The sequence below is a fragment of the Chironomus tepperi genome, unplaced genomic scaffold (genome assembly GCF_022539635.2).
Source record: "Chironomus tepperi strain 1889 unplaced genomic scaffold, CSIRO-AGI_Ctep_v1 contig_359, whole genome shotgun sequence".
Lineage (NCBI taxonomy): Eukaryota > Metazoa > Arthropoda > Insecta > Diptera > Chironomidae > Chironomus > Chironomus tepperi.
In genome coordinates, this window is record NW_027226481.1 from 871,407 (window position 1) to 898,877 (window position 27,471).

Sequence of the window (27,471 nt, forward strand, 5' to 3'; positions counted from 1 at the left end):
GGTACGGTTTTGAACATTTGAATGGTTTTGAAAATTAACGGTTATTTTAAAAATTCAAAAAGCAAACTTAACCTTAAAAACTAACAATCACAAAAATATTGACAAAATTAAGACAACGATGGAAAAATTCTTTCATAGCTGCAGATTGTGTCTCACTGTTGACTCTAAGAGAGAGTTCATGTCGATTTTTAAGTCCAGTGACTTGAGAATAAAGTTTGAAAAATATTTTAAGATTTCTGTAAGTAAAAAGCAAATTTTTCAATTTACATCAAATTAAATAACTTATTTCTCAGCTTTTCAATGACAATCTGAACGATCGTGAAGCATTAATCTGTGGCAAGTGTATCCAACAGCTGAACGATCATTTCGAGTTCCAACAAAAAGTAAAGAAAATTGACGAAATTTATTTCACACCTTTAAGAAATATAAAAATGCCGTCTAATTCACAAAATTCAACTGATCCGAAAGAGCCAGTCAGTTTGCTATTTCCAATCCATAATGATTTGAATGATACAGACGATTCAGACAACATTCTAAGTGACACAACTGAAGTTCTCGGATTAAAGATCCAGAATGTTCAAAGTCTTCATTAAATTATCTCTTTATTCAGGATATAATTGTTAAATACATTCATTAAAAATGCACAATATATATTGATATTAAAAATAGCCACAATTTCTTCTTGAAAATAATAATAATTAAAATCGTTAATTAGAGTAATTTAAAGATCACTGCAACTATGCGATACATTCTGATTCAAAAAATTAACATTCGAGGATTTAAGACGTGTGTGATGAGCATTCTGTAAATTTGAAATGCATGGTGACATTGATGATGGCGTCGTACTATGACTGTTGCTTAAATCACATTGATCAAGTTCCTGTAAAAGCTCGTCAGCAGACAATCCATTTGATTTTTGAACTGTAAAATTTGATTATTTTAATTTAATTTAATTAATAATAAAAATTTTAATTAACTTACTTAATTCGCCTTTATTATAAAGATCTAGTGCAGTAGTAAGATCCCACCACTGAATGGATCCATTGCAATGTCCAGTTAATAAAAATCGTCTCGGACGAGATCCCATACCGCGAGATCCTTCACATTCATGTACACAGAATGATGATATTGCTGTATCATCAACAGACTTAATCACACAAACACGATTTCCATTCGATGCCAATCGAACATACAGTTTATCAGCTTCCGGTACTACTTTTTGTATCATTAATTGTTCATCATCTTGCTCACCAAATGGTCCAATTGAATTTCCAGCTAAATATGTATTATTTGTCTCGACACTTTCAAGTGAAACGACTTTATATGATGCTTCTGGCGTCGATCCAGGCTGTGTACTGATCATTCCACGAAATCTTGTGACCTTCCATGTACGTACGTGATTGTATTCGCTACAAACTGAGATTAAATACTTCTCCGACAATGTCACTTTAATGACCGGACTTTGATGAACGAAAAATGATTGAAACAATTGTGGTCCATGTCCGACTGTTTCTGGATGTTGAACAATTACTTTGACAGCGCCTGACTTTGTCCCGTATGCAATTTCTATCCAATTTCCGGATAAGCCTGAATGAGATGAAATAAAGCTTTTATGAGTATATGGATAGACATATATGGATTAATACAAAAAATACAGCAATTATAGCACAAATAGCTTAGATGTGGTCATCTGTGACTGATGATAGCGCATTTTCTTTAGACAAATAGTTGTGATGGATATTCAAAAATAACGGTTAAATAAAATTTGAAAGATAACCGTCAAAAATTATTTGAAATTTGACCGATTCAAAAAATTCAAATATTTAAAATAACGGTCAAAATAAGTGAATGTGTCCATTAAAAGTGAGCTAAGCAGCAGCAAATGACCAACATCGCATGAGGCATTATTATGATAAATGATATTAATTTAAAAGACAGAATATAAAGCATTTTTTGTACATAACAACACTCATGTATATTTTTTTGTGTATCAAATATATGTGTCCCGTGAATAATAACAGCAAATTAAGCTATCATGCCAGCACCAACATAAAAGACAATTAAGGTAACAGTTCTTGATAATAAATGTGAAGGCAATTAACTTCTTCCTTCTTACAAAAATATTATCAATAATTTTTCATGTGTCGAGAATGTGAAACTTACTAACAGAAAAAGAAAATCATAGACAATTAATTAAAAAATTAAATCTTAATTTTTTTTGAATAATTTGGTGACTTAAACAAAAGTTTTTTCTTTACCTTCACGTCCTTCAGCTTGGTGCCGCATGCAAATTTTTTTTTATACATATGTCATAAATATATTTTGAAGATATCACATTAATATTTTTTTTATCAATTTTTTTTGGTAGATAAATAAATATGAAAAAATACACAAGAAAGATTAAAAATGTTATAATCTGAATTTGATGTATGAAATTTTTGAATTTAAAAAAAGTTGATGGATAAGATGTGATTTAAAATGATATTTTCAAAATAAGCCATCGTTGTAAATTGGATGACTGATGTAGAGTTAAATAATAAATTAATAACCAATCAGTAATTTACGTGAAAGTATTTTTTGAAATTTAACGGATTTTAGCAATTTAAAATTTTAGTTCAAAATTTTTGAATTTCATAAATTTGCTAAAATTTTGAACCTTAGTAAGGATTCAAACGTTTTGAACTTCAACAAAGACGCAGGAATTTTCAAATTTTAAAAATTCGTTGCAACTTTGATTCAAAAAGATGTAAAGTTTCAAATTTCTAAAAACCGTTATTAATTTTGAACTTCATCAGGTAAGTACTAGAATTCAATCAAAATCCGTTAAAAATTATCAAGTTTGTATAAGACTACAAATCTTGTTGTCACAAAAAGTGAATATCAAAGAGTATCTACGTCTATAATTATGAATATTATAATACTTAAAATACAATACAATAACTTACTCGTTGTTTTCGGTGTTAGATAAATAGAAATTGACGTAATTGGATCATTTGCTGGATCCTTATACAGCTCAGTCACCAGCAAATCATTATCCTTCATCCTCAATGGAAATTTCTGCATATCAATATAATAAATGCTTCCATTAGTACATCCAAGCAGCAAAAACGATCCAGCATGATCGAATGATAAAATCGGAAGTAAATCTTGAATTTGAAAATGACGAGTATTTGAATGCCAAACACCAATCTTCCCAGTCGATGACAATGCAACGAGCTGATTTCCAATAAAGAATAAATATTCAACACGAATTTGTAGATTAAAAGTTCCAATCACATCAGATTTCTCTTCCCCAATTCCCCATAGTTTAATTTCACTTCCATAAGACACAGCAACCATACGATTGATTGAATCATTTGATGATGTAATTGTCATTTTTGAATTAATTGCAATTCTTTCGATACTTATGTCTATAAATGGTGATGTAAAGACAAGCTGCCATCCAGCTGAATCTTTCATACGATAACAAATAAAGAAATGCGAATAAGCAACAGCAATCCAGTTATGATGAGCTTTAATTATTTGAACGCGAAGCGGATCTATCCAATTTTGTCCGATCTGTCCTAACACGTAGCCTAAATCATTTTTGATAAATTTATTTAAATCAGCTGACGATGTTCGAGAATGTTGATTACGCAAGTCTAATGATGGATTTCGAGAATGTTGAGTCCGTTGACTTGAAACTCTTAAATCCCATGACGAGTTTCTCGAATGAGTATGCCTTGATGTTGATGGAACGTCGCTTTGCTGACGTGATGAGTCTGATCGAACTAATCCACGTGATTGCGATGAGTCAGACTCAAGTGGTGTGGAATTTAGAGCTGCTTGAGCATATTCTTGTAAAGGAATGTCTGGAAAAATAATAAATTAATTTAAATTTGATGCATTTAAAGCGAGTCAGCTTACTAGGTGCAGGCAATAGTGAGTAAAAAAGTAAATCTCCACATCCAGAGTGTTCCATCTCCTCAATCAACAATAATCGCTTTATTAACGGCGATATAGAATAATATTCAGCCTCATGGCGCAATGCACGAATATCACATTTATTTAAGTCAATATCTTTTGTCCTATATGGAGAATAAGGTTCCAAAAATCAGTTTAAAAGATTTATAATAATGTGAGTTAAATTACCTTAAATAATTTAGAATCAGACTAAACAAGTTGGGGTCTCGGTCAATAAAAATCGCTCCCGTTTCATCCCTTAGCGATTGTATTCTCCCCGACAAGAGAGACGTGAAAAATGTTTCAGGAATTTGATTTAATGTCGTTTTTGATGTCGAGAATCTGGAAATTAAATTAAATTGAATTTAAATGTAACAGGAATTTAACGGAAATTCGGAATTCAAAATATTGCGAAAGTTCAAATTGAACTGAAGTTCAAAATGAGTTTAAATTTTAATATCGTTAATTTATTTCTATTAAACAGCACATAAATCCTATAAATCAATTCAGCCATTCAAGTTTAGTTCCACTTGAATGCTTTAATCAGCAATTTTTTTCAAAAACATGAATCATCAACACACAGAGATAAAAAGAATTTCCGAAAAAAATGTATAGAACTTGAAAGTTCAGAGAAGACATTAAAAGGTCAACAAGAGCATATTACAGTAGGATTTTATTTAATCATCTTATCAATTAAGTGTAGATTCCTCTGTCTATCATCTGAAGCTGATTTTTATTTGAAATGTACAATTTCACACAAATTTAATGTTATTTCACAATTTTAAGTAACTGAATGTTCAATTAAACGGTAAATGATCTCATTCACAGTCCATTAACTGCAAATTCAAGGTAATTGGCTTAGTACAAAACTGGAACTGTAACTTTTTAAAGTAAAATTCCAGCAGTCAAATTTATTCCTTAAAATCCTATTTCTATTAACTTGATCTCATCAAATCTTATTAAAATTGCTTCTGCAACTCCGTACCTTTGTCCTCCGACATTTAAATGAACTATATCACCAGCAACACCATGCATTTTAAAAACTTTTTCAACTTAGAGAGAAAAATTACGACGTAAATTTAGGTCAATAAATTATTGATATTTTTTCTCTTTTTAAATCACAATTTTCTATGACTTCATGATTTTGAAATGTTGTTTCAGCATTATAAGTATAGATATGGTTATTTTAATTTGATTAAATCTTTGATTTAACACTTTAAATTCTTTACAATAAAACTTTTCACTTTTTAGCTCATTTTCAAAGCTATTACTTTGATTTTTGTTGACATGGAATTTTGTCGGTCTGTCAATAAATCTGTAAGATTGCAAAAGCGCTTTTAACTGATTTTTTGAATTATTTCCAACTTATCTCATCGACTTCTTGTCGACATTTCATCGCAATCTCATCGACTTTGTTTATATTCAAAAATTTTGCATAAAAATTCGTCATCAATAATTTTATTACATTTTTCATGTAATTAAGGACTTATTCTGTAAGAAAATCATCTACAGTTAATGAACAGACGCTTTTTTAACGTTCTAAGTTCAGTGATGGCACCAAAAGGAGCTAAAAATGCGAAAAAAGACACAAAAACCGGCGTTAAGGAAAAGGAAGTGAAAGAGGAAAGTGCAATAATTGTCCTTAAATCTGGTGACTACTCTATTAAAGTGTAAGCAACTATTCAAATCTAAAATGTGATCTTCAAATTTAATAAGCTATTCATTACAGCTTAGCAAAACCAGGAAGTAAAGAAAGTGGAATCGTTGGACTTACAGAAGAAGGCTTAGAACTTAAAATTGGAGCTCCAGCTGTCGAAGGTAACTATAATCTGGCTATAAATCATTACAACTGAGCAAAATTGATACTTAAAACTACTTCCAGGAGCTGCAAACACAGAACTAATAGAATTTCTCTCAAAATTACTCTCCGTCCGAAAAAGTGACGTAAGTCTGGATCGAGGCAGTAAATCTCGTGTAAAAACTGTTAACATATCAAAAGACTGCAAATTGTCATTAGATCAAATAAAGGAGATAATAAACTCAAATGTTGGTAAATAAAAATCATATGTCGAGTTGAGAACTTTTCGGCCAGTTTTACTTGTCGATGACATGCTGGGTGCCACTGTATGTTTTTCTTCTGCTGGCTTTCACTTTCATAAACAAAGCAAAATTTTATATTTTTATTAATTTCTAAAAAATGACTCAACAAACACGGATTGATAATGAAAAACGGAATTTATTAAGTGATTTAATTAACATTACACGTGAAGTATCATCAAAATATAATGGCTGTAAGCAGTTAGTGACAGAGGAATTTACGGACATACAAAATTTATTGAGTTTATGGGAAAGAGTCTTATCTCACGGACTTAAAACATCAATTTTTAATAATGTCCAAGAACTATTTAATAGTTCGAGTAATGGCAGCATGTTTTGGACATTTGCTTATCAGCATTTGAATAGTGATGAACAGAAAAGATTCTCCAATTTCAAAAATGTAAGTGGATTATGCATTTCCGAGGTCATTTTAATCTAATTCTCATTTTTTTCCATTCTCATTCTCTTTGTGATAAAAATTGATAATCTTGTAGCTGTGGACGGACAGAGGAAAAACAAAGGCACTGATTCGCAATGCATTTAATGAGAAATGTTTTGAACGTTACATACTAACGTGGATAAATGCTGAAAATATTCATGATTATTACGAAAGTCACGCATTGCTTAGAGACGAAAAGTCAGCAATACTTCCAAAATTAGCTTCAGATATTAGCAATATATTATTCGCAATAAAAATTGATATACCAGAATTGAATGTACAGACTATAAAGACAAACTTCCCAAAAGATGAGCCAGTAATTGAATCAATGCCAACAACTAGCAGTAAAGTAATTAAATCGAATTGTAAAGTGAGGAGTATTGATGATTTTGAGGAGACAGTAAAGCAGAAAGAATCATCAAAGCCATCAAATGATCTTCCTAATGTTAATTTTGAATCGAAATATCTTCCAAAAATCACTGACACAACATCCCTCCATTTACCAGAGCAACATCAAGCTACGGAACCACTATCAACGACATTCGACAGGATCTCAATATCAACCGAGTCATCGTCAATGTCACAATCTAATTTTTATGATGTTAAAAATGATAGTGATACAGTCTCACATTCCAGCATATCGTCGAATGAAGAAGTCAACATGATTAATAAGCATGAACCGGTCCAACAAGAACAGCAACAAATTAACTCAAAAACCCAAATTGAAAATGAACTATTAATGCAAAAGCAACGTGAAAGAATCTCCGAACTTGAACAACAAGTCCTTGACCTTACACTCGAAAATACGAGATTAAGAAATTTGTTAAACGCGAATAAAGTCAATACACTGGCTAATTTTCAAATTTCTATTCCACGCGCCGTCTTAAATAAATCAAAAACTAAGAATTTTTACATCTACGAATTAAATCTGAAATCAACATCAGGATTTGAAAGTTGGACAATTTTTAAAAGATATCGTGACTTTTACAAGCTCCATAAAGACCTTAAGAAACATCATCTTCAGATTAAAGTCCTCGATTTCCCACCAAAAAAGAAAATTGGCAACATGGATTTTGATTTTGTCGAGGACAGAAGACAACGATTGCAAGTTTATATCAGACATGTCCTCCAAAATTTACCAGACCTTGCAAAGTGTGAGAATCGACAGCTATTGGAAGCAAAATGTCCATTTTTTAAACCTCAATAGATTATTTTATTTGAATCTCATTCGCCATTATTTTGTTATTGAGTCAGCAATGCTAGAATATTGTTTATTGACACAGCGATTATTCTGACGACTTATATTAATTAAGGACGAGCTACTTAGAGTGCAAATGTCAAGATGAAAAAGAGAGGATTGATTGGAAGAGTAGAATGTTACATCCAGGAACATAGCTCCTGGATCCTTATTCAAGCCATTAACCCTTGACAAAGATATAATGCAATAATATATTAATGCCAGATATTTAATACAATAACGAGAAACTGTTATCATTATCAGAATAATCAATTGTCAAAGGAACGACATTTCTATGCATTAATCAGACACTGACAGCATTACCCAATTAGATATAGATAATATTAATTCCAATTAATTCCTTTTTATATATTTCAATAAAAGATTGTTTATTGTTTATTATTAATAAGTCATTCATGTTAACTACCGTACAATAAAATTTGTTAGAAACGGAATATGGGTGTTTCTTTGGATAAATTTTTTCAAAATTTTCGACTTTGAATTAATTTTTCTCATAATCTGGCAATTTTATAGCTCCACTCTTTATATACACTTACCGAATTTGTGCAGATTTTTATTTATGTCCAATTATTTTTTACCGTCATGCTTTATTTAATTAAATATTTCAATTTTTATGTCGGTTTCTCGGAGTCAAAATATCAAATTCCGACTTTCAACATCAATTTTTTGCACTTTATTCTACTTGTCACTATGGCTGAGTTGATATTTCGAGTGTATTACACCTAAAATTATCGTTTGTTCTTCTTTAAACGCTGCAAAAATCCTTAATTAAAGAGAAAAATTGAAATTTTAGTGATTCCGAGAAACTTTTTTCTTAATCCGTGAGAAAATTCATTTTTTGATTTTATGTTTTTGCAGGAATTATAGAATCACAATACAAAATAAAGACAGATTGAGATATTATAATTAATATTTTAACGAAATTAACAATTAGTTAATTTGTTTAATAAGTTAAAGTAATGTTTTTCTATGAAACAAAATTTGTAGTTTTTGAGACACGAATTAGACGAATTTGACTTTTCCAGAGAATCACCCATATGTGAAATTTAAAATAACTTTAAAGTCCGATTTTAAATTTTAAAATGTCGTTAGATGAAATTTGAAGCCTTTAAAGTTAAGCTAATTTATAGTACATACATGAATCGATACACGTCAACTTTGTTACATTTTAAAACAGTGCCATCAAATTCATTAAAAATAGTAAATTGTAATAGGATTATATTCAGCACAAGTCAACAAGGCTTAATCCTTTCAACAACATATCCCCAACAGACTCCACACAATCATATATCAACACATTTCAATTAGACATTTGTCCACTGACAACGTGATGTATGTTGTTTATTATTTCAATGCCATCAATCCATTCATTCAAAATAATAGCAAATGCGCATGTTCATATATTTATTTACTGTCTCACTCTAGCGTAACCATAAGAATTTTCGCGCAAGATCCTGTCAGAATACTTTTCATTCTCAAACGAGTCTTATCGCAAGAAACTAATTTTTTTTAAAAAAAAATTCTTGTAGTTTCTCAAGTTCAGTAACTAATTTTAAATCTATATAAAATTAAACAAAAAGTATTTGGCAAAAACATCATAGTCAGCTGTGTGCGATAAAAAAATCGACTTGAATTTGTGCGTGTTTAAGTGATAAATTTAAAATAGCAGAAAAAAAATCATTTAAACTTGGCTCCGATTTTTCTCTATTCTGGTTTTTTTTTTATTTTCTGGCAATTCAAATCAATTCAGTACTTAATTCATTCAAAATAAAGAAAAACAAATTAATTTATTTACAGCTGAAAATCTTTGTTCAGCCTTTTGTTCAAGTAGTCATTCACATTTGTGGTTGCAAACGCATTCATTAAGGCATAAATACTTGTATATTTTAAAGTGGATTTCCCCCCATTTTCCATTCTCTAAAGATATTTTTTTTTTCTATATTTTTTTTCCATAAGTGTAACAAAAAGGGTCCCCCTTTATTATACAATGTTGTGCCTCCCGTGTGTGATTAAGCGCTAATCTCTTGTGTTTCGCGTAGACAAGGAAACAGAAAGTGACGTGGAATGTCATTAACTTGTGTAGTCCTTGTCAGATAATAAGCAGAGAAGAGAAAAAAATGATAATAATGGTATTACATATTTCAACATAAAATTTCATGTGAAACAGTGGAAAAAAATAATAGGAAGGAAGGAGTATTAAAGTCGCTGCTTTAATTTGTGAACGAGTTGAAAAAACGCATTTTCGTCACAGTGAAACTGTGTGAATGGCAATAATTTGATACAGCTGAGATTGTGGATTAAATTGATTCTTTGTAGCTCTATGCTTGACAATTTCCTATTCTCTATTCAGCCTACTTTAAAGGAACTAGAAGAGTTTCAACTATTACCTAATGTAATTCTCCTGAAAAATGAATTACTAAGTGAAAGTGTTCTAAAACTTACAAAAGTGATTTAAAAGTTAGACAATTCCAATAAAATCAGGACATTCATTCAAATTCAAATTTCCAGTCAGTAAATCTAAAATTAGAAGTTCTGCAAAAATTTCGCTGGATGTAAAAACAAATAATAGTCCTTGTATTCAAGGCTGTTGATAAAAACTCTAGGCTTTAACTTCCAACATTGAGAGATATTAACTAAAGTAGCTTTTAATGATGACAAGTGCCCAATTACAGAGCTTTTTTGAGAAAGTCCCAATTAAGGAATTTCAATGTTAAGTAGTTATTATTATAGTGCTATAAGGCTCTTATAAGTTTTAGTAACATTGTGGCACAATTTTAAATATTTAAGAATGTTGAAGGTTTAAGACTTTTATAACGTTCATTTGAGATTTGAATAATATTTATTGTACATAGTTGAAACCCCTTTTCATACAAAAGTTCAGTGTGTTTTTGAACTCCGAAGAATAAACAACATTGTAAATAAATAAAATCCGTAAGGAAGTCGTTTTAATTAAACACAATTCCCAATGGAACAAGAACAAAAATTGAAATTTTGTCCATTCCATCTAACTCTAGTCACTAACAAGTTTCAAAAACAATAAAACTGACCACAAAACCAAAACATTTCCAAACATCCCTAACACTAGTTTCATTTGATTGATTTCAAGGCTACCCAAAAATCTCTGCAAACATAAGTGCCAATGATTGATTTTAACCATATCCCTTCAAACACTTCCGTTCCCAAAATAATTAGTCATACAAGCATTCAATCAGTCAAAGTGAAATACAAATCCACATACATATAAGCCACACAGAAAACTCGCTAAATTTTTTTCAAAAAAAAGTTATAAATCGATTCTAAATGTGACATACATGAAACACATTATATTGTAGTGAAAGGAGTGTGAGGTGGAAAAATAAAAATGTTCAATTATACCAAAAAATTTGAATTAATAACACATAACTCATTAATATAATAAAAATTTCAAATCAACATGGGTAACTTTATCCTATGTACAATATTGTGAGAATTGTGCTACCATAAATTTTCATAATATAAAACATTTCCACGTCAATAAGAACAGCATTATTATTATTATCATTGCCTTACGTTAAATTCATAAATGATTTATTACCATTAAGTATTGATTGCTGCGAGAAAAAAGAGATCTTGAAGAAGCGAGAAAAATTGTGCCAAAAAAAAAGAAAATTTCACATCAAAAAAAGGACGTGGATGTGAAAAGAAAGCCAAGTTTAACATATTTCTGATACTTTAGGGGCCAAGAAGTGAGAGAAACTAGAACAATTGTGTTTTGTTATAGTGTATAGATTGCATAATTGTGAAAAATAAAAAAAGGACGGAAAAGACAGAAGAAAAACAAATAATTGAAATAAATATTTAGTTCCAATGAAAATGTCTACGCAAAATACTATCGTTGAACGAGCATCAGCAGAGTTGACAAAGCGTATTAACGGTCTACGGAAACATTCAAGCAACTCCTCAACAAGCTCGGTCAACAATAATAATTCAAATACAATTGTTGGTAAAACAAGTGTCATGGAACGTGTCACAAATGTCCTTTGTGGCGGCGGCTCATCAAGTAATAACAGCAATAATGTACATAATACTAATTTAAATTCCCAAAACTCAGCTACAAATATGTCAATTAGCACTCCCGAAAAGCCGTATCGTTACCAAAGCAAGCATCAGCACAATAGTATTTTTAATCATCATAATAATAAAATGATTGGCGGATCGGCAAGTCAGGGCTCAAATTCAAATCAATCGACGCCACAATCAATGAGAAAATATCATCAAAAACAGCAAGGGACAAATAAGAGATTTACATCAGTAACAACGTCGCCTATACTAACGATCGAACAATTATTTCTCGATGAGAAATTCCTCCAGCAATTTCTCTTTTATTTCTCATCCTATGAGCGTCGTGATTTAGCCCAAGTGTGTACAACATGGAGAGACATTCTTTATCGTAATCCTGCATATTTTTCTGGCCTTGTACCCGTTCTTCAATGTCGTGAAATGAGAGCAACGGGAAATCAGGATAAAGTGAAGCTTTATAACTCCATCATACGAAGAGGCTTTCATTCTATTGCACTTAATGGTGCAACCGATGAGGATGCCCTCGATATTGTCCATACATTTCCATTAGCATCAAAACACATTCATTCACTTAGTCTTCGAGGTTCATCAATTAGTGATAGAGGGCTTGAAGCTCTCCTTGATTTTTTGCAAGTAAGTACTTCTTTTTTTCTCATCCTTTTTCAAGGTATAATGTTAATTACCTGTGATGAAATATCTTCTCTAAATGCCATGGAAATTTATCATTCCTTTTTACCTCCCTCAAGCTCTTTTGTGCTTAGCACAGCAAGCAAAAATTAATTTTCGTTCCAAAAAAATATGGAAACTTTTGTGTCACTTTAAAAGAATTATCTAAACTTTACTCGTGTTGAACGGTATACATGGAAATATGCTGCTTTGCATATGTCTCAGCATTAAATCATCTTATTTTCATAAAATGTTCGATAACTACCGAGTGAGGATATATTGGAAAGTTTGAGGATTGAGATTTATGGGTTTTAGGAGCGCTTTTTTATGTAGCCCTAATAGATATTCCTGAGTAGCACAAATCGGTCAAGCCATCAAAATACTGACTGACTTTGAAGACTCAGTTAAACCATGAATCGGCAAGTCGATCTGGTTTAACTGACCTGATTAATCGACTTGTAATATCCTTGAGGATTGCTATTTAATTTATGCTCCGCGACATAGTGCTACGTCATGGCTAGCGTCACGAATAGCTCAGTAACACTCATATTTACTCTAGGCATTAAAGAATCTTAACTCAGTAGCAAATACCTAGACTAGTGACAAAATCGACAAAACCGTCCAATTACAAGATTTTGAAATTCAACCCATCTAGCCAACCCAAAAATCCCAAACTCTACCAGATCAAGCATAGTATTATAAAGCATTATCCTCATTTCACAGTTTGGATCATTAAATTGATATTGATAGCGAGAAATTAATTCTTTGTGTAAATTGATATTAAAGACATCCTTTTTCTCGGTAAGGGTTGAGTGTCGTTGTACGAAAAAGATGAGGATTGACTTTAACAAAGCTTTATCATGTTGATACCTATTATTAAAGGTATTCTATACGTTTATTGGGAAGGTAATCCATATTATTGTGTAATTGTCGATCAAAAGATTCACCAGACTTCCTTAAATTTTGATGCTGATAGGAAATTCCATTGTTCTTATTGTAAGCCTATACAATAGACTTTTCATGTGCTCTAGCTACTGTCTAAATTTAAAGGAAAACGTTCATTAAGGTTCACCACAAAATCCCTATTGATTTAAAATCCAAACTGTAAAGAACAAACCCATAAGTCTTGCTATAGCATGCTAAACAAAATGTTCGACACGCACTCACATTATGTATTGAAAGTTCAATGCGACCTTCTCATACTATCGATGCTTTTATGCTATCGGAATAGCATTATCATATCCAACGGATGATATAAAAAGAACTTTTTTTTTTTTTATTTTTCCACTAAATGAACAATCAACGTTTCTGCCTTCCCTTAATTGAAAATCGAAGATGCAAAGCACCCCGAAAAAAAAAGTATATGAGGAAATAAGGCAGAAGAAGTTGATTTAATTTACCAATCAATCGAATTATAATATTTTAAATATATTCTGTTTCATTTCCATCTCATCGTGTTTGTGATATTTCGTGATAAAAAAATAACAACAAAAGTCTCTCTTTGAACTTGAACTTGCTGGCTGTAACGAAATTACTGAAGCTGGTTTATGGGCTTGCTTAACGAGTCGAATTGTTAGTTTATCGTTGGCGGATTGTATTAATGTTGCAGATGAAGCTGTCGGTGCTGTCGCCCAACTTTTACCTTCTCTCTATGAGTTCTCGCTTCAGGTACGGATATAATTTGGGTCTTTATATTTTAATTTAATTAAATTTTTGTTTTTTATTCGCAGGCTTACCATGTCACCGATAGCGCTTTATCATATTTTTCACCTAAACAAAGTCACTCGCTGAGTATTTTACGTCTAAATTCATGCTGGGAGCTAACGAATCATGGAATTGTGAATATTGGTAATTATTTGTTAACAAAAAAATCGATCAATATAAATTGAGCTGATTACACACGCATGCATTCCAATGAAAATTTTGTGATCTGTATCTGAAAAATGTTTTCTGTGGATGGGGGGATAATGTCATGGCTTAAATAAATATTTCATTAAAAACAAATTCTTTGCGGTTCACTAGCCCAAAATGACACAAATTGTTCATGTCATATAAATTGTCGCATGTTCAAGCGGAAATGCATTTTTGTGTACGGCAACAAAAATGTCTTAATATTTTTTGTCAATATTTATTTTTGTGCCTCGATTATAACGTTATGTTCGTACTTTGTTATTTCTTCTCTCTTTGCAGTGCATTCACTACCGCATTTAACAGTATTATCGTTGTCGGGATGTAGCAAAATCACAGATGACGGAGTCGAATTGATTGCGGAGAATCTACAAAAATTAAGAGCACTTGATTTGAGTTGGTGTCCAAGAATAACTGATGCAGCACTGGAGTATATCGCATGTGACTTGAATATGTTAGAGGAGTTGACATTAGATAGGTATGCACATCTATATAGACATATGAATTAGGACAAATCAATATTTATACAAAAAAATGAAATTTTTTTCAACCGTTCACTTTTTTTGCTTCCTTTTGTCGCTCTCATCCTGAGCTTATGTGTCTTTGAACTCTATGTTTCATAAGTCGTGACATTTAATGGCATACTGTACATGTACATGTACATGCCTTCCTGACGAAAACTCTTTATTTCATTTAACTTAATTTCGCCAAAAAAACCATTTTATTTCCTTTACGTTCTTTTTTGTTCATTTTTGAGAATGACGATAGACAACAGAAACGATGCTCTGTACTTTTTTCTATATGTGTGTCATCATGTTCTTTTGAAATTAAAGTTTTGCAGAGTCATTGATGTCCTAACGAGAAGAAATGTATAGAATAAGATAAGGGATCATAACTTTTACTTCTTATGTTGCTTAACAAGTTGTATTGTGCGCGATATGCTGGTTAAGAAGTTTAAAGACTTTAAGTCCTTTCGGTTCATTGTTCAAATTTGTTGATGGACAAGTTTCTCCACCTTTTATTTTTCTAACATAAATTGTTGATTTGACTGAAAAAGTTCATGTTCCTTTTCAGGTTTTCTATATGGCAAATTGCCATTTATAAATTATTCATTTTCTGTAAGGGCGTATTCAAGAGAGAAGAATTTAAAGGTCAAACCCTGTTATTTACTAACAGGAATCCCATTCCAACATGAGTAGCTACATTTTCAATTCTTTGGTATTCAAAGTAAAGTTTCTTCAAATTCTTAACGAGATAATGGCAATGTTTTAAGTTATTTGTTAACCTTTTCAGTCAGTTTGTGTTAAGATCTAACAGAACAATCAATAGCAAAAGTTGGAAAGCTTTTTGACAGTTTCTGAAACTGTTCTTTGCCAATTTTGTGGTATAAAGTTTCAAGGCAAAAAGTTGAATCTGCTTTAAATTCCTTTTTTATCTCAAAATTAAAAAATCTCTTTCAAGTACAAAGCTTTATTCTTTGAATATCCAAGCTTGTTGCAAGAAATCATCAAGATTAATTCACTATTTCAATTATACTAATTCTCTTCAATCTAAGATTTAATAAGGATTTATATTATTAGTAACAGTAGCATAATATCTCTTCATTTTAATGAACTGGAAGTTCTGAGAAAATAATCTAGTGAAGAGATCAACAGAAGAGAATTTTTAATTAAGTTCCTTTCTGCTGGGAAAATAACTTATCGAATATATTTACCAAAGTTTCATCAACCTTCGCACTTTGACATAAATAGCAACGAAACTCTAATTCCTTTCAATACACAGCTATATTTTCAAGTTATTTTGGATTGATTCTCAGAAGGGAAACAAAACAAAAAAGTTTAACTCATTTCCAATTTCATTCATTAAAACCATTTGATGGATTACTTAACCTTTTCGGATCTTAAAAGGTGCCCATAACAATTGCATTAAATGGATTCTTAAAGGTCTCCAATACCCACAAGGTATAACTGAATTCCTCGAAGGAATCAATCAATGTTTCTGTCTTTAAAGATCGCATTACATTACAGGCTAAAATTTCATTAAAAAAATTAATTTAAATCTTAATGAAAATATCTTCCAGGCATCGTGAATATAAATAAATGTAAAAAAATTGTTTCACTGCCTTGACCCGGATGGAAATTCCACATCCGATTACGTAGAATATTTTAATAGAATTTCTGCATCATTCGCCACTATAAATTAAATTTATTTTTCATTTTTCTCTCTCATTCCGGAATTATTTTTAGATGCGTGCATATTACGGACATAGGCGTTGGATATATATCGACAATGATCTCTCTAAACGCACTATTCCTACGATGGTGCTCACAAATACGTGATTTTGGATTACAACATCTATGTTCAATGAGAAATTTGCAAGTTTTATCGCTCGCTGGATGTCCACTGCTTACATCAAGCGGATTATCGAGCATCATTCAATTACGACATTTACAAGAACTTGAGCTTACAAATTGTCCGGGTGCTTCGCATGAGCTGTTTGCATATCTACGGGAGCATTTGCCAAGATGTTTGATTATTGAGTAAACTGCTGTTATTACATTTAGATGAAAAAAGTGTGAGTGAAACAAAAGAAAATATGAAAACAAAAAAAAATTAAATTACGTATAAATGAAAAGGTAAAAGGTGAAAAATTTATTTAAAAGTAATGTTAAAAGCTATTTATGACACAAAAAAATGTGAAAAACACGTCCTTTTTCTATTATAAAAAAAATCATAAGAAAACACACAAAATTATGAGCGTCAGTTAGATTACTAAGTTTTAGCTTCGAGTTTTAATGAAAAAGATGAAAAAAATAGATTTTAGACGACATTTTCCTTCCTTGTTCCCCACTCGTAAAACGACAAATATTAATGAGTCGCTGTTTTTTGGGGAGTTGTCTGCGTTTATTAAATTTGTTTCTATTGTTCTTCATGTTTTGTTGCTTTACTTTTTGGAAAGGTGAGAACAAAAGAAAGCTGAATGTAGCTAGTGATACAATTCATTCGAGTTTGAATTGTGGTAATTAAGGAAGAGCTCCTGGGGATCTCATTTAGAAACTCAGTCAGGCTGTAAGATGCAACCTCAAACTCCTTGGTTATGCTTGTAGGTTTTATCACCAGAGGCTAAAACTTCCGATTTTTAACCGACTGGGAAAATGCTTAAAATGACAAAATTCAGCCACTAATCTAAGAGAATTTAGCCTCTGCTAATCACAAAACTAAACCTTGTACTCTGTGCATTAGTCGCGGCACACCTTGGCGATTAGGCTCGACTAAAACCTTACTTAACATACAATTCATGGCATTTCCAAACATTTTTGGCGGCACGATAGTGTGTCACGACTCACAAGCTTCCCAGTTCTGCTATACATCATCAATATTCGTTGGTTAAGCCATCAAAAAATCCCGAACCAACCCCTTGCACCCTAAGAGCGCTAAATACGTAACAAGTGAACGTTCCATAAGGAACTGCAGCTATTTTAATCAATTTTTTCCATCCCTTAAGCGATTCATTTTATTAAAATTAATTCCTTCGAGAATTTACCGAAGAAGAAACTTCAAAGTTTATTCTCAGACTTTACTCAAGGCTGTAAATACACGAGAGATTATTCATAAAGCAATATTTGCATTAAAAATCCCTCAAAGTTTGTTTTCTACTTTATTTTTTGTAAACAGAAAGGAGTAGGAAGGGACTTAAGCCCACATTTTTATTAAAAAACACAGCTTCTGTACTTTTATGTCAATCATCTTAACTACTCAGTCAGTGATTCACTTAATGCAGTTATTGCTCTATTTTTTCCATATTCTATACACCCACATGCATCAATTTTCCGAACGACATCATCAGGAAGTTGTGATTTGCAAACTTGAAGATGTCAGACACTGTGATTTGCACATTAAAATATCAGACATACTAAAATTCATCTATTATTTATGTCCTTGAACATTTCAATTGCAAGTCAAAAAGCTTCCCTTAGTGATTTTTATAAAATTCCTTCCAATTCTCGTTAAAAGCTCGATAAGCGCATTTGTGTATAAGAATTGGAAAAATGTATTTATTGTCGTCTTCGTTCCTAAGCTACCATCAATTATTTTACAATATATCAACAAAGGACAATAATGCAGACTTAATAGAATTTTTTTCTTTAAATTGTCCTTTTGAATTTTTCTTGATCTTAGAAGAACGATAATGGATATGCTAAAAACATTCTCTTCTATGTTTATTGAGCAACAGACAGTGTTGGTGTTTGGGTTCTTGTGGGAGTTTAGAGAATTGGTGATTGAATGGTTGATCTTGCCTTGAGGTCGACAAGGTGTGACGTAAACAATTTGATATTCAAATGGTTGCTGTATCCGACCGATAACATGAATCCTTAATTTAGACCTTTTTGAGCTTTGGTCCTGACTTGCTGGATCCATGTTGTATTGTATGTCCAAGCTGTTCTAAGTCCGTTAGACATAGTTGAAGTCAATTCAAATCGACTCATTCTAATCAAGTCAGTTTCACTTTTGCAGTCAATTTGGCTTAAATCAAGCCAATTCTACTCAATTTTGAGCTCTAGCTTTGAGTTTGGTGCCAAATAACGCCCAGCATCAAAATATGATTGACAAATTCAACTTAACTGTCAATAAGTTTCAAAACTTCACGAGTCAATATATTCATGCCTTAATATTATATTTAGATTCAATTTCTTATTACCAAAAACAGACATCATGGCAACAACACTGACATCATAACACACTCTCAAGCTAAAAATCCATGACAATGAAAATTGTGTTGCTTATTACAGTAATGTATTTTAAACAATTTATAACGATAACTCAATTGTTTGGGATGTAGAGTTTAGAAAAGTCAGCAATTGTTGAGGAAAAAGTCAAAGTTTAATGGAAGTTGAGATTTAATTTTAAAACATTTAAGACATACATCCTACAGCTGAAATTAGGAAATTATTGACATTAACAAAGCATTGTTGACTTAATTTGGGATTTATGGAAAGGAGAGTTGGTGTAGGGGTGTAGAGCAGCAGCCTTGAATGAGCTATACGATACTGCAGCCCTAATAATCTAAAATGCAGCGCGGTTCTTGGCAAAACCTCAAGAAATGTTAAGTCACAAGATAAAAAATTGCAATCTGCAAAATTTATGCTAAAAACGTTTGTCCTTCAGACTCTAAAAATGAATTTTCCATAAAGGATCAAGTTTCGAGCGAATTACACCCAAATTAATTACCTGTATTCTTGATTTTTAGCCTCGAGAGACTCGAAACTCTTAATTAAATTTTTAATGAATTTCAATTACTTCTTTTACCACGAGAGAATTTAATTAACAAAAATTTCAATGCCAGTCAAGTTACTTTAGACCTTTTTATAGACAAGAACAAAATGCTTTTGTTTGATCTTAATTTAATTTTACCACCTGACTGATTATTGCTCAATGAAATTATCTGCCTACATAAAATTTTACCCAAACATAACACAAAAAAAAGTGCGTATTAAATGCTATTTATACAGCTTCTTTACTCGTTGATTCTCTCCAAACAAAAGGATTTATACTTTTGCTCAAAATTCAACCTAAATTGTTGATTTATTCCCACAAACATACTAAATGATGAATGAAATTTTGGCATTCCAAAAACGAAATCCCCCAAAGAGCTTTTACTTGGTACTTGAGTGGGTTTATTTTATATAACATAACATGAAGCAATGAAGCAATGAAGCAAAATGACGATACAGTGCTCCCCAAAAAACACACATACACAAACGCCCCCGAAAATAAGTCATTCTCTTCCCGAGTAACACAAATGAAGAAGGGTCTGTCATGGAGCTTTAGAAGGCTTCGTTGTGGAGCGGATCAAGGCATCGTGACGGAGCTGATCAAGGCTTCGTAACGGAGCTGAAGAAGGCTTCGTTCCGGAGCTGAACAAGGCTTCGTTACGGAGCTGAACAAGGCTCTGCTTAACTTCTTTTATCAACATCAAATAGAATCCGCTTCGTTAGGCGGAAAGCTTGAAGTTGATTCGAATTTTGTATTGAGTCAAGTCCACTCAAGTCTCCTTTTTCTTACAATCTCCGGATCGACTTCGAGTTCTGATTTGCGGACTATATATGACTGCCAAAAATAGGCGACATCAATTTGGTGTTAAAAAACAAGGTTTCTAGCATGCAAAGAACGAACTCAAGAGTAGAGTTAGCTGTGAGCAACACTCACCAAATGATCTTCTAACTAAGGTGAGCAAGTTCTCGAGAGCATGCTCTTTGCCTGTTAGAAAGCGAATCATCCAAAGTTCCATGACGAAATCTTCATCATTTGCGTCACTCGGGCTTGTATATTTTTCTCGACTAAAGAATGAAAGTTGTGAATGAATTTAAAAAAAAAAGCCGAAAATAAATAAATGATGATATAAAAAAAATTGTTGTTGATGATGTTTTTGTTAAAAAAAGAGTAAATACTGAAAATAATAAGAAGATAAAAAAAATTTATTTGATGCGATGATGCTAAAATATTTAAGTGAGATGTGAGAAAAACAACTTTTTAATGATAATTTTTTGTTCCTTTTCCTTCATTCTGTTTTTTTTTATTATTTTTTCACCAATTGTACACAAAATAGATGAGATGAAAAATTATTGCAGATATCGGGTCGAGGGACGAGAAATTCCTTTTCTTAATACAGAAATATGTCTTGTATCTTAGAGAGAAAATTTATGTAATTTGAATGTATGAATGTCAAGGGAATGGAATTTTTGGTTGAAGTAACTGTGATCGTATGTGGGCTGACTTTAAACAATTCATATATTGATGGGAAAAGAATTTACGGTCAAAGTTTGGTTTTTGAGGTTTTTCATAGATTTGAGGATGTGAGGGATATTTTCTTTAATTATTATGTATAGATACTGATCGTTGTGCTGCCTAAGGTATTATAATTACAACAATGTAATACATAACATGCAAGCTTTTTATACAGACTAATTTGATTTTTAAGCTTTTTTAAAGTTACTAGTGTAAGTGACTAGTGTCACGAATGCCATTAAAGTCAATGGTGTGCTATAAAATGCAGATTACAACAGTAACACAACAATGTTGCTAAGGTTCGGCTATGTCACAGATTCGATTGCAAATTGTCAAAATCATGACGTCGTGAAGAGTTCGTAAGACACAAGGTTGCCCGAAAGTCACCGCGACTTACAGCTCTAGTTTTCCAATTAAAATCCAACGTCAACTTAGATTTTACATGAAAAATCTATCAATCATACCTAACAATAGTTAACCAAATCATTCTGACATTCCATTCCCTTGACACAAGAAAAACATGACAAACGTGAAACGAAAAAAGAAATGTCTCATCAATGTTTTCGTCCCAAAACATCTTGATTACGAATTTTTTCTCTCTCGTTTTCCTTTTCTTTTTGTGCTGATCCGAAAGGAAATTCTCGATACCATAGTAATGTGTCTATAAATAAAGTACAAGTTGCTCAAAGAGGAAATTACTTTAAATATGCTTTACATCACCATAGAATTCACTCTTATTACACATTCAGTACAACTTTGTGATATTTTGTAAATGGATCTTTTTATAGGTTTATAGGCAAAAATTGTTCATTGATAATTAAGTTACATGTAATTCTCTACGGTAAATATAACTTATGAAATTGATATTTTTGTTGGATATTATTTAAAATATTATTCAGCATATAAAGAGTTCATTGAATGATTTTTTAAAATATTAATTCAATTTAAATTCCAATTTTCAACATGCAAATTCTCAGTATCTATATTTAGAGTTAAAAACTGAATCTGAATTTCCAATTATCAATTCATGAGAAAATCCATATTCATATATATTTTATTCCAACATTGATTCAATATTAGTCATAAAATTCAATAATTCTCAATTGATTTAAGTAGCTAGCAATTTTATCAGCTGTCATTATGTGGCGGGGAGGGTTGTTAAGTCTCAGAATCAATATAATTGAGTTTAATGAGAGGATTTAAAATGGAAAATGAGAAAATTAATATTTTTGGGTTCATAAACTATTTTTGATCATAAAATAATAAAGGATTATATTTTTAATGAGCAATAATATTACAAAAGCATTAGAAACCTTTCATTTCGGGTCATTCACAGTCTCGTATCTAAAATTGTTGATCTCTACTCCCACAAAAATATCAAAAATTTCTGCTGATAATCAAAAAACAAAAACCCTAAACTTTTCAATCATAAATTTATTGACATCACAATGTGAATGACCCTCTGACAATTCTCTAATCTGTTTTGAGCACTTGATACTACATCCAAATACCGTCTGGACGCATTTACTCTCTTTCTACATCTACAAACTGACATAAAATGCTTAATGGCTTTCAATATCATCAATTAGATACTTTTATAATCAGCATAGATAGAAAAACTAATTTTCATTATAGACAACAGAGTCCCTGACCCGATAGCAACATTTTAATAAAATCAAATAAAAAAAAAGTTGAGCTTTTGCCAAAAAAAATCGAAACTGAAAAGTTCCCATTAAGAGAAGAAATTTAAAATATATAGTTAAAAATAGACAAAAAAGACATACATGCACACACAAATTACATTCATAAAAATGAGACAAAAGATAAAGAAATATTTTTTAACAAAACAATAAAATGCAAATTATAATTAAGAGATATTATTTTTATTATGCAAGGATGAATAAATGATGAAAAAAAAAATTAATTAAGAATAAAAATGTGAAGAATTTTTGTGCATTCCAATTTAAAGAAGATATGTAGACTCTATCCAAGTGTGTAAAAATTCTCATGTAGCTGATGTATTCCTTGGCGCGTAGGAAAAATGTTTGTTATTTGAGAATTTTTCATGTCAGAGTTGAAGATTTAGAATTTTGTGTGAGGTTGAGATTGTTGTTTATACAGATTCATAGGTTGTTCCTGTTTTCAAGTCAAAGCAAGGAGTTAATTAAGATTTTGAATAACAAAATCGATTTGTTCGACTCAAATTCAATAAAATAATAATCTGATCGAATTCCAGCTCAGTTTAAATGAATTTCTCAAATATTTGAATATCTAAACTGTTGACTACATTAGCATAGCTCTGTAGTATCATCATGCATTGCTTGATATCCGAATTAGAACAATTAATGTTCACTTAAATTGAAAATTTGGTTTGAATATGAAAATATTTCGAAGCGATTTTGAATAAATTTAAACCAATTTAAACTATTATGTGATGATAGCATTCCGTGTGCAGATCTGTTGAAGATAATTAGAAGGATTTTATCATTAAAACTTTCTAAATGCTGTACAGCTAAAGAACAATGAAGCCAGTCTAAATATTAAATGATGTTAATTGTCTGAAGATTGTAAACAAACTAAATATTTGTATTAAAAGGGTTTGCAACTATGAATTAGGGGAAAATCAACTAATCGTAAATGTAAATTCAATTCAAATATTTTTTGACCGTTGATATATTCTGAACTTCAATTTAGTTTCAAAATCTGCAAATGTCTCAATCTTACCCAATAACCTCTAAATCAGCAACTCTGTCAATTGTTTATCATTTAAAAGTTTTTAAATGGCGTAAAAGAAAATGTTAGAGAAAAAAAAAAATTGTTTTTAAAGATGATGAAATAATGATTTTAAAGAAAAACGTTTTATGGACTTATTGCAACGACTGGAATAAATAATAAAATAAAGTAAATAAACTGCTAATACGTCTAGCGAGTGATTATCCATTCTTTTTCATAGCATATAAAATATATTATATATTTTTTGCATTGATAGATGATGATAATGTTAAACCTTCGTACAAAACCAAATTAATTCATTTTGGAGTCAATTTGAAGAGAATAAAAGATTATGAAATGTGTAAGTAAGGATGATGAAATTTAAAGAATAATTATAATAGATGAAATCAATGAATGTAGATGACTTTTTATTGTGAAAATGAGTAGGAACTCTATCGAATCTTCTTTCCTAAAATTATTAAACAATAGAATTTCTTGCCTAACAAAAAAGCTCTACTTACATAACATACACACACATACACACACGTAGCTCGACTTCTTATCAGCTTTCATAGAACCATTAAGTTTTTACGGCAATGAAAAATATGAAAAAGTGCATGTAACGATGTGTATGGAATAGTTAATTTTTTTATATTATTATGTTTCGTTACTTTATTCCAAAAAAAAGAAGAATTCTAGTCGAAGAAAAGTTTCCTTCACCTTTACTTCTTATAAGCCCCCCCTTCCCCCCTTATAAAGCCAACTACAATAATAATAAAAAGAAAATTTATGATAAAAAAATGAAAATGAAATAAAATGCGAGAAATGAAAAATAGAAAAACATAAAAATTTTCATTACAAAAAGAACAGAGACGATTTATATTTTCAGACCAGGTCAGGATGCACATTGGAGTTGTATAAAATGTTGTAAATCATTGAGACACTGACTGTTATGAATTATGGATTTTTAAAGGGATACTTGTTATGAGATGATGAGAATAGAGTGCAAAGGACTTTTGATGATGAAGATGATGCTATAAAGGAGGTAAAAGTCAGGTGAGTACTTGAGTTGGAAAAACTGGGTCGTCGAATATAAATTGTTAGTCATGTCATTCTTGAGCATTTTCTCCTTTTTTAAGGCTTTAAAATGAATCTTATTAAAATTCAGCTCAAGAAAGTGCTGTCTAAAATATTTTCGGTAAGTAGCTTGTGCTGCAATGAATATTAAAGTATGATTCTCTCTGTTGGTATAAGGTATCTCTGACAATGTTGTTGGCTGCAGAATATGAATTTGTATCTGATAGAAATTGAGCCAATAGAAAACTAATTTAAAAAGAAGAAGTTTAGTATGTCTAATGAGATGTCTAGTGCATTACTCTCTAATTTATTTGATTTATTTGTGTATGAATTGAGACACAAAGTAAGAATTCTTATGACTAGTGCAATCAAGCAGTGAGTTGCATTTCTTGACGTAAAAATGGACCGAATTCAGTAATAAAGACTCCTGCCCGTCTTGCTGTAAATACATTCAAACAGCATAAGTGGATTAAAAATGAATCCGGTACCAGGTCAGAGACACATCAACTAGCTGCAGAATTAGCAGAATGTGAGAGTTCATGGAGCTCAACTCGTAAAATGCATTACTCCGGGAATGCAAATAACTCAGTGAAGAGCTAACTAGAAGCAGAATCTAAATTACACTGACGATATTTGCTTACATTCCATCCAGTCAGACTCAACATCAAAATTTATTCATCAATTTAAGTGCAAAACAGAATCTACAAAATTCATAAATAGCAGAAAGTCACTTTGTTTTTACATTTTATTATAAATATTATTCCTAACTTTCATTGCAGCTTCTATCCTTGCAACCGCAGACTCTACCATCAACTTTTAATAGTTTTTTCCATCGCTTCTTCTCTGAATAAATTCAGTAAAATTACAAAACACAACTTTTACAATGGTTCCCAGTGGATGTATTGTGCCGAACGATACAAGTGAGTGAAGAAGGATTCACTATGGAGCTTTAAAAGCTCTGCCAAAGCTCTTTTGTTTGTACCAAATGAAAGCTGCTTCAGTGTGGCATCCATTTGACTGGTTAGAGGCTGCCAAATAGAGACGGATTTCATTTGGAAGCCTTATGGATACTCTATGGATGCGGCTTTCATTTGGTGTAATAAACGAGCTTTAACGGAGCTTTTAAAGCTCCATAGTGGAGACGTATTCATTTGCATCGCTCGGTATACTGTTTTGATGGATGCAAATAGAATTTTTCTGTCTAAAACTTTATTAAAAGTTGTTCTATCCATCCAGAAAATAGCATTTCTGCAAAAAAATACTACCAGCTTTAATAAGAAGAAGTTCAAGTTTATTTGTTGAAGTACTTCTCCTGCAAACTGCATGAGGAAGGTCAAGGTTTGACATGATTTTATCTGTGTAGAAATGCTTTATTCACAGACTTTTTATGTCTAATTGTTGTGAAATGTTTATTCAAGTCTCAAGTTTGTTTTCCTCAAATGAAAAGGAAAAACTTTTTTCTTTTGTCATTTTTATCTTGTTTAGATATTGGAAGTAAGCACATTATGGATATGGAACGACTCTTATCAAGAACTTTAACAATAAAACTTGTGCCATATGGCTTCAATAATAAGATTTTTTAATATTTTATTAACAAATAAACATTTAAGTTTATGACAGAAGATACGGACACACATGATGCTATAGTATACAGCATATAATACTGCAATTTACAATAATAATTGCAATTTTCACCTCTAATGACCAAAACAATTCCAGTTAGCATTATGCTGACTATGTCTAGAAATAAAAGTCTATTTACAGCTGTCGTTATTTAAGTAAATACTTCTTTAAACATGTTCTAGTTATATTTCTCTGGAAGATTCCATTAAATAATTTGTTGCTGGTTGTCAAGTAGTTTAAAGATTGCAATAATAATGGTTTAATGACGTCTTATTATTTGTTTTTTAATATGATGAAGTGTTTGCAATTTTCAGGTGAAAAAAGTCGCAGTATTAGGAGCTGACTGGAAATGTGTGACACTTTATGGTTTTAATCTAGGAGATTTGGATGCTTTAGAGAAGATTCTAGTCGAGTCAGTCAAAACTTCGAGCCGATGTCGAGTTCTAGTTCTAATCCGAGTGGCATAATGCAGCAAATTTAACTTTTGCCAGTAAAAATGGATCAAAAACAGCCGTTACAGTGTCATCAAGGCAACTTCGAGTCTTACAGTTAAGCAGTAACTTAGCAGTGCCTTAACGAACATGTTGTAGGGTCTGGGGTGAGCTGTTGTTCCATTTTAAGAATCAAAGTCTGAATTCTTCGTCCCTACCTACGACACATGTCTATAAATTGAGTCATTTGATATTATTTGAATGTCGACTTGCTGCCTACATCTCATCATAAAATTATGAGATTTTCAAAATCACATACAGCCATTCAGTAAACTTACATCGTATTATAAATTACACAAAAATCTTACAAAAAAAGTCGTTTCATCATCCTCAATGTGAGATTACATTAGAGCCGAGATTTATCATCTTAAATTACACAGCAGTAAAAAAGGGGTAATTTGTCAGAAGACATC

The 27,471-nt window shown here is 31.3% G+C and overlaps 4 protein-coding genes and 1 long non-coding RNA gene across 11 annotated transcripts; 4 read left to right on the forward strand and 1 right to left on the reverse strand.

The window, feature by feature from the left end:
• Nucleotides 1–72: 72 nt before the first annotated feature.
• On the forward strand, nucleotides 73–832 carry LOC139094903 (uncharacterized). The gene is made up of 2 exons (XR_011544804.1): nucleotides 73–238; nucleotides 294–832. It is a non-coding gene; the product is annotated as an uncharacterized lncRNA (long non-coding RNA).
• LOC139094902 (BTB/POZ domain-containing protein KCTD3) lies at nucleotides 577–5,203 on the reverse strand. 2 transcript variants are annotated; one of them, XM_070646127.1, is made up of 7 exons: nucleotides 4,928–5,203; nucleotides 4,132–4,284; nucleotides 3,907–4,067; nucleotides 2,946–3,851; nucleotides 2,259–2,273; nucleotides 982–1,587; nucleotides 577–921 (listed from the first exon to the last, which is right to left on the reverse strand). In XM_070646127.1, exons 1-7 carry the CDS (start codon nucleotides 4,975–4,977, stop codon nucleotides 722–724), a joined length of 2,091 nt encoding a protein of 696 aa, XP_070502228.1. In that variant the 5' UTR covers nucleotides 4,978–5,203; the 3' UTR covers nucleotides 577–721. The 2 variants fall into 2 exon arrangements, with proteins under 2 accessions (XP_070502228.1, XP_070502229.1); XM_070646128.1 differs by lacking the exon at nucleotides 2,259–2,273 and having other exon boundaries at nucleotides 4,928–5,201.
• A 166-nt stretch (nucleotides 5,204–5,369) lies between these two features.
• LOC139094865 (UPF0235 protein TGRD_618) lies at nucleotides 5,370–6,006 on the forward strand. Its single transcript, XM_070646074.1, has 3 exons — nucleotides 5,370–5,612; nucleotides 5,672–5,760; nucleotides 5,825–6,006. The coding sequence occupies exons 1-3, from the start codon at nucleotides 5,458–5,460 to the stop codon at nucleotides 5,998–6,000; spliced, it is 420 nt and encodes a 139-aa protein (XP_070502175.1). The 5' UTR covers nucleotides 5,370–5,457; the 3' UTR covers nucleotides 6,001–6,006.
• Nucleotides 6,007–6,009: 3 nt separating this feature from the next.
• On the forward strand, nucleotides 6,010–7,805 carry LOC139094863 (RUN domain-containing protein 3A). The gene is made up of 2 exons (XM_070646073.1): nucleotides 6,010–6,439; nucleotides 6,534–7,805. The coding sequence occupies exons 1-2, from the start codon at nucleotides 6,140–6,142 to the stop codon at nucleotides 7,683–7,685; spliced, it is 1,452 nt and encodes a 483-aa protein (XP_070502174.1). The 5' UTR covers nucleotides 6,010–6,139; the 3' UTR covers nucleotides 7,686–7,805.
• A 1,317-nt stretch (nucleotides 7,806–9,122) lies between these two features.
• LOC139094904 (F-box/LRR-repeat protein 16) lies at nucleotides 9,123–17,602 on the forward strand. 6 transcript variants are annotated; one of them, XM_070646134.1, is made up of 6 exons: nucleotides 9,123–9,384; nucleotides 11,452–12,428; nucleotides 13,956–14,129; nucleotides 14,192–14,309; nucleotides 14,652–14,847; nucleotides 16,616–17,602. In XM_070646134.1, exons 2-6 carry the CDS (start codon nucleotides 11,583–11,585, stop codon nucleotides 16,911–16,913), a joined length of 1,632 nt encoding a protein of 543 aa, XP_070502235.1. In that variant the 5' UTR covers nucleotides 9,123–9,384; nucleotides 11,452–11,582; the 3' UTR covers nucleotides 16,914–17,602. The 6 variants fall into 6 exon arrangements, with proteins under 6 accessions (XP_070502235.1, XP_070502234.1, XP_070502236.1 ...); XM_070646133.1 differs by having other exon boundaries at nucleotides 9,123–9,372; XM_070646135.1 differs by having other exon boundaries at nucleotides 9,123–9,372; nucleotides 11,497–12,428.
• Nucleotides 17,603–27,471: the final 9,869 nt, after the last annotated feature.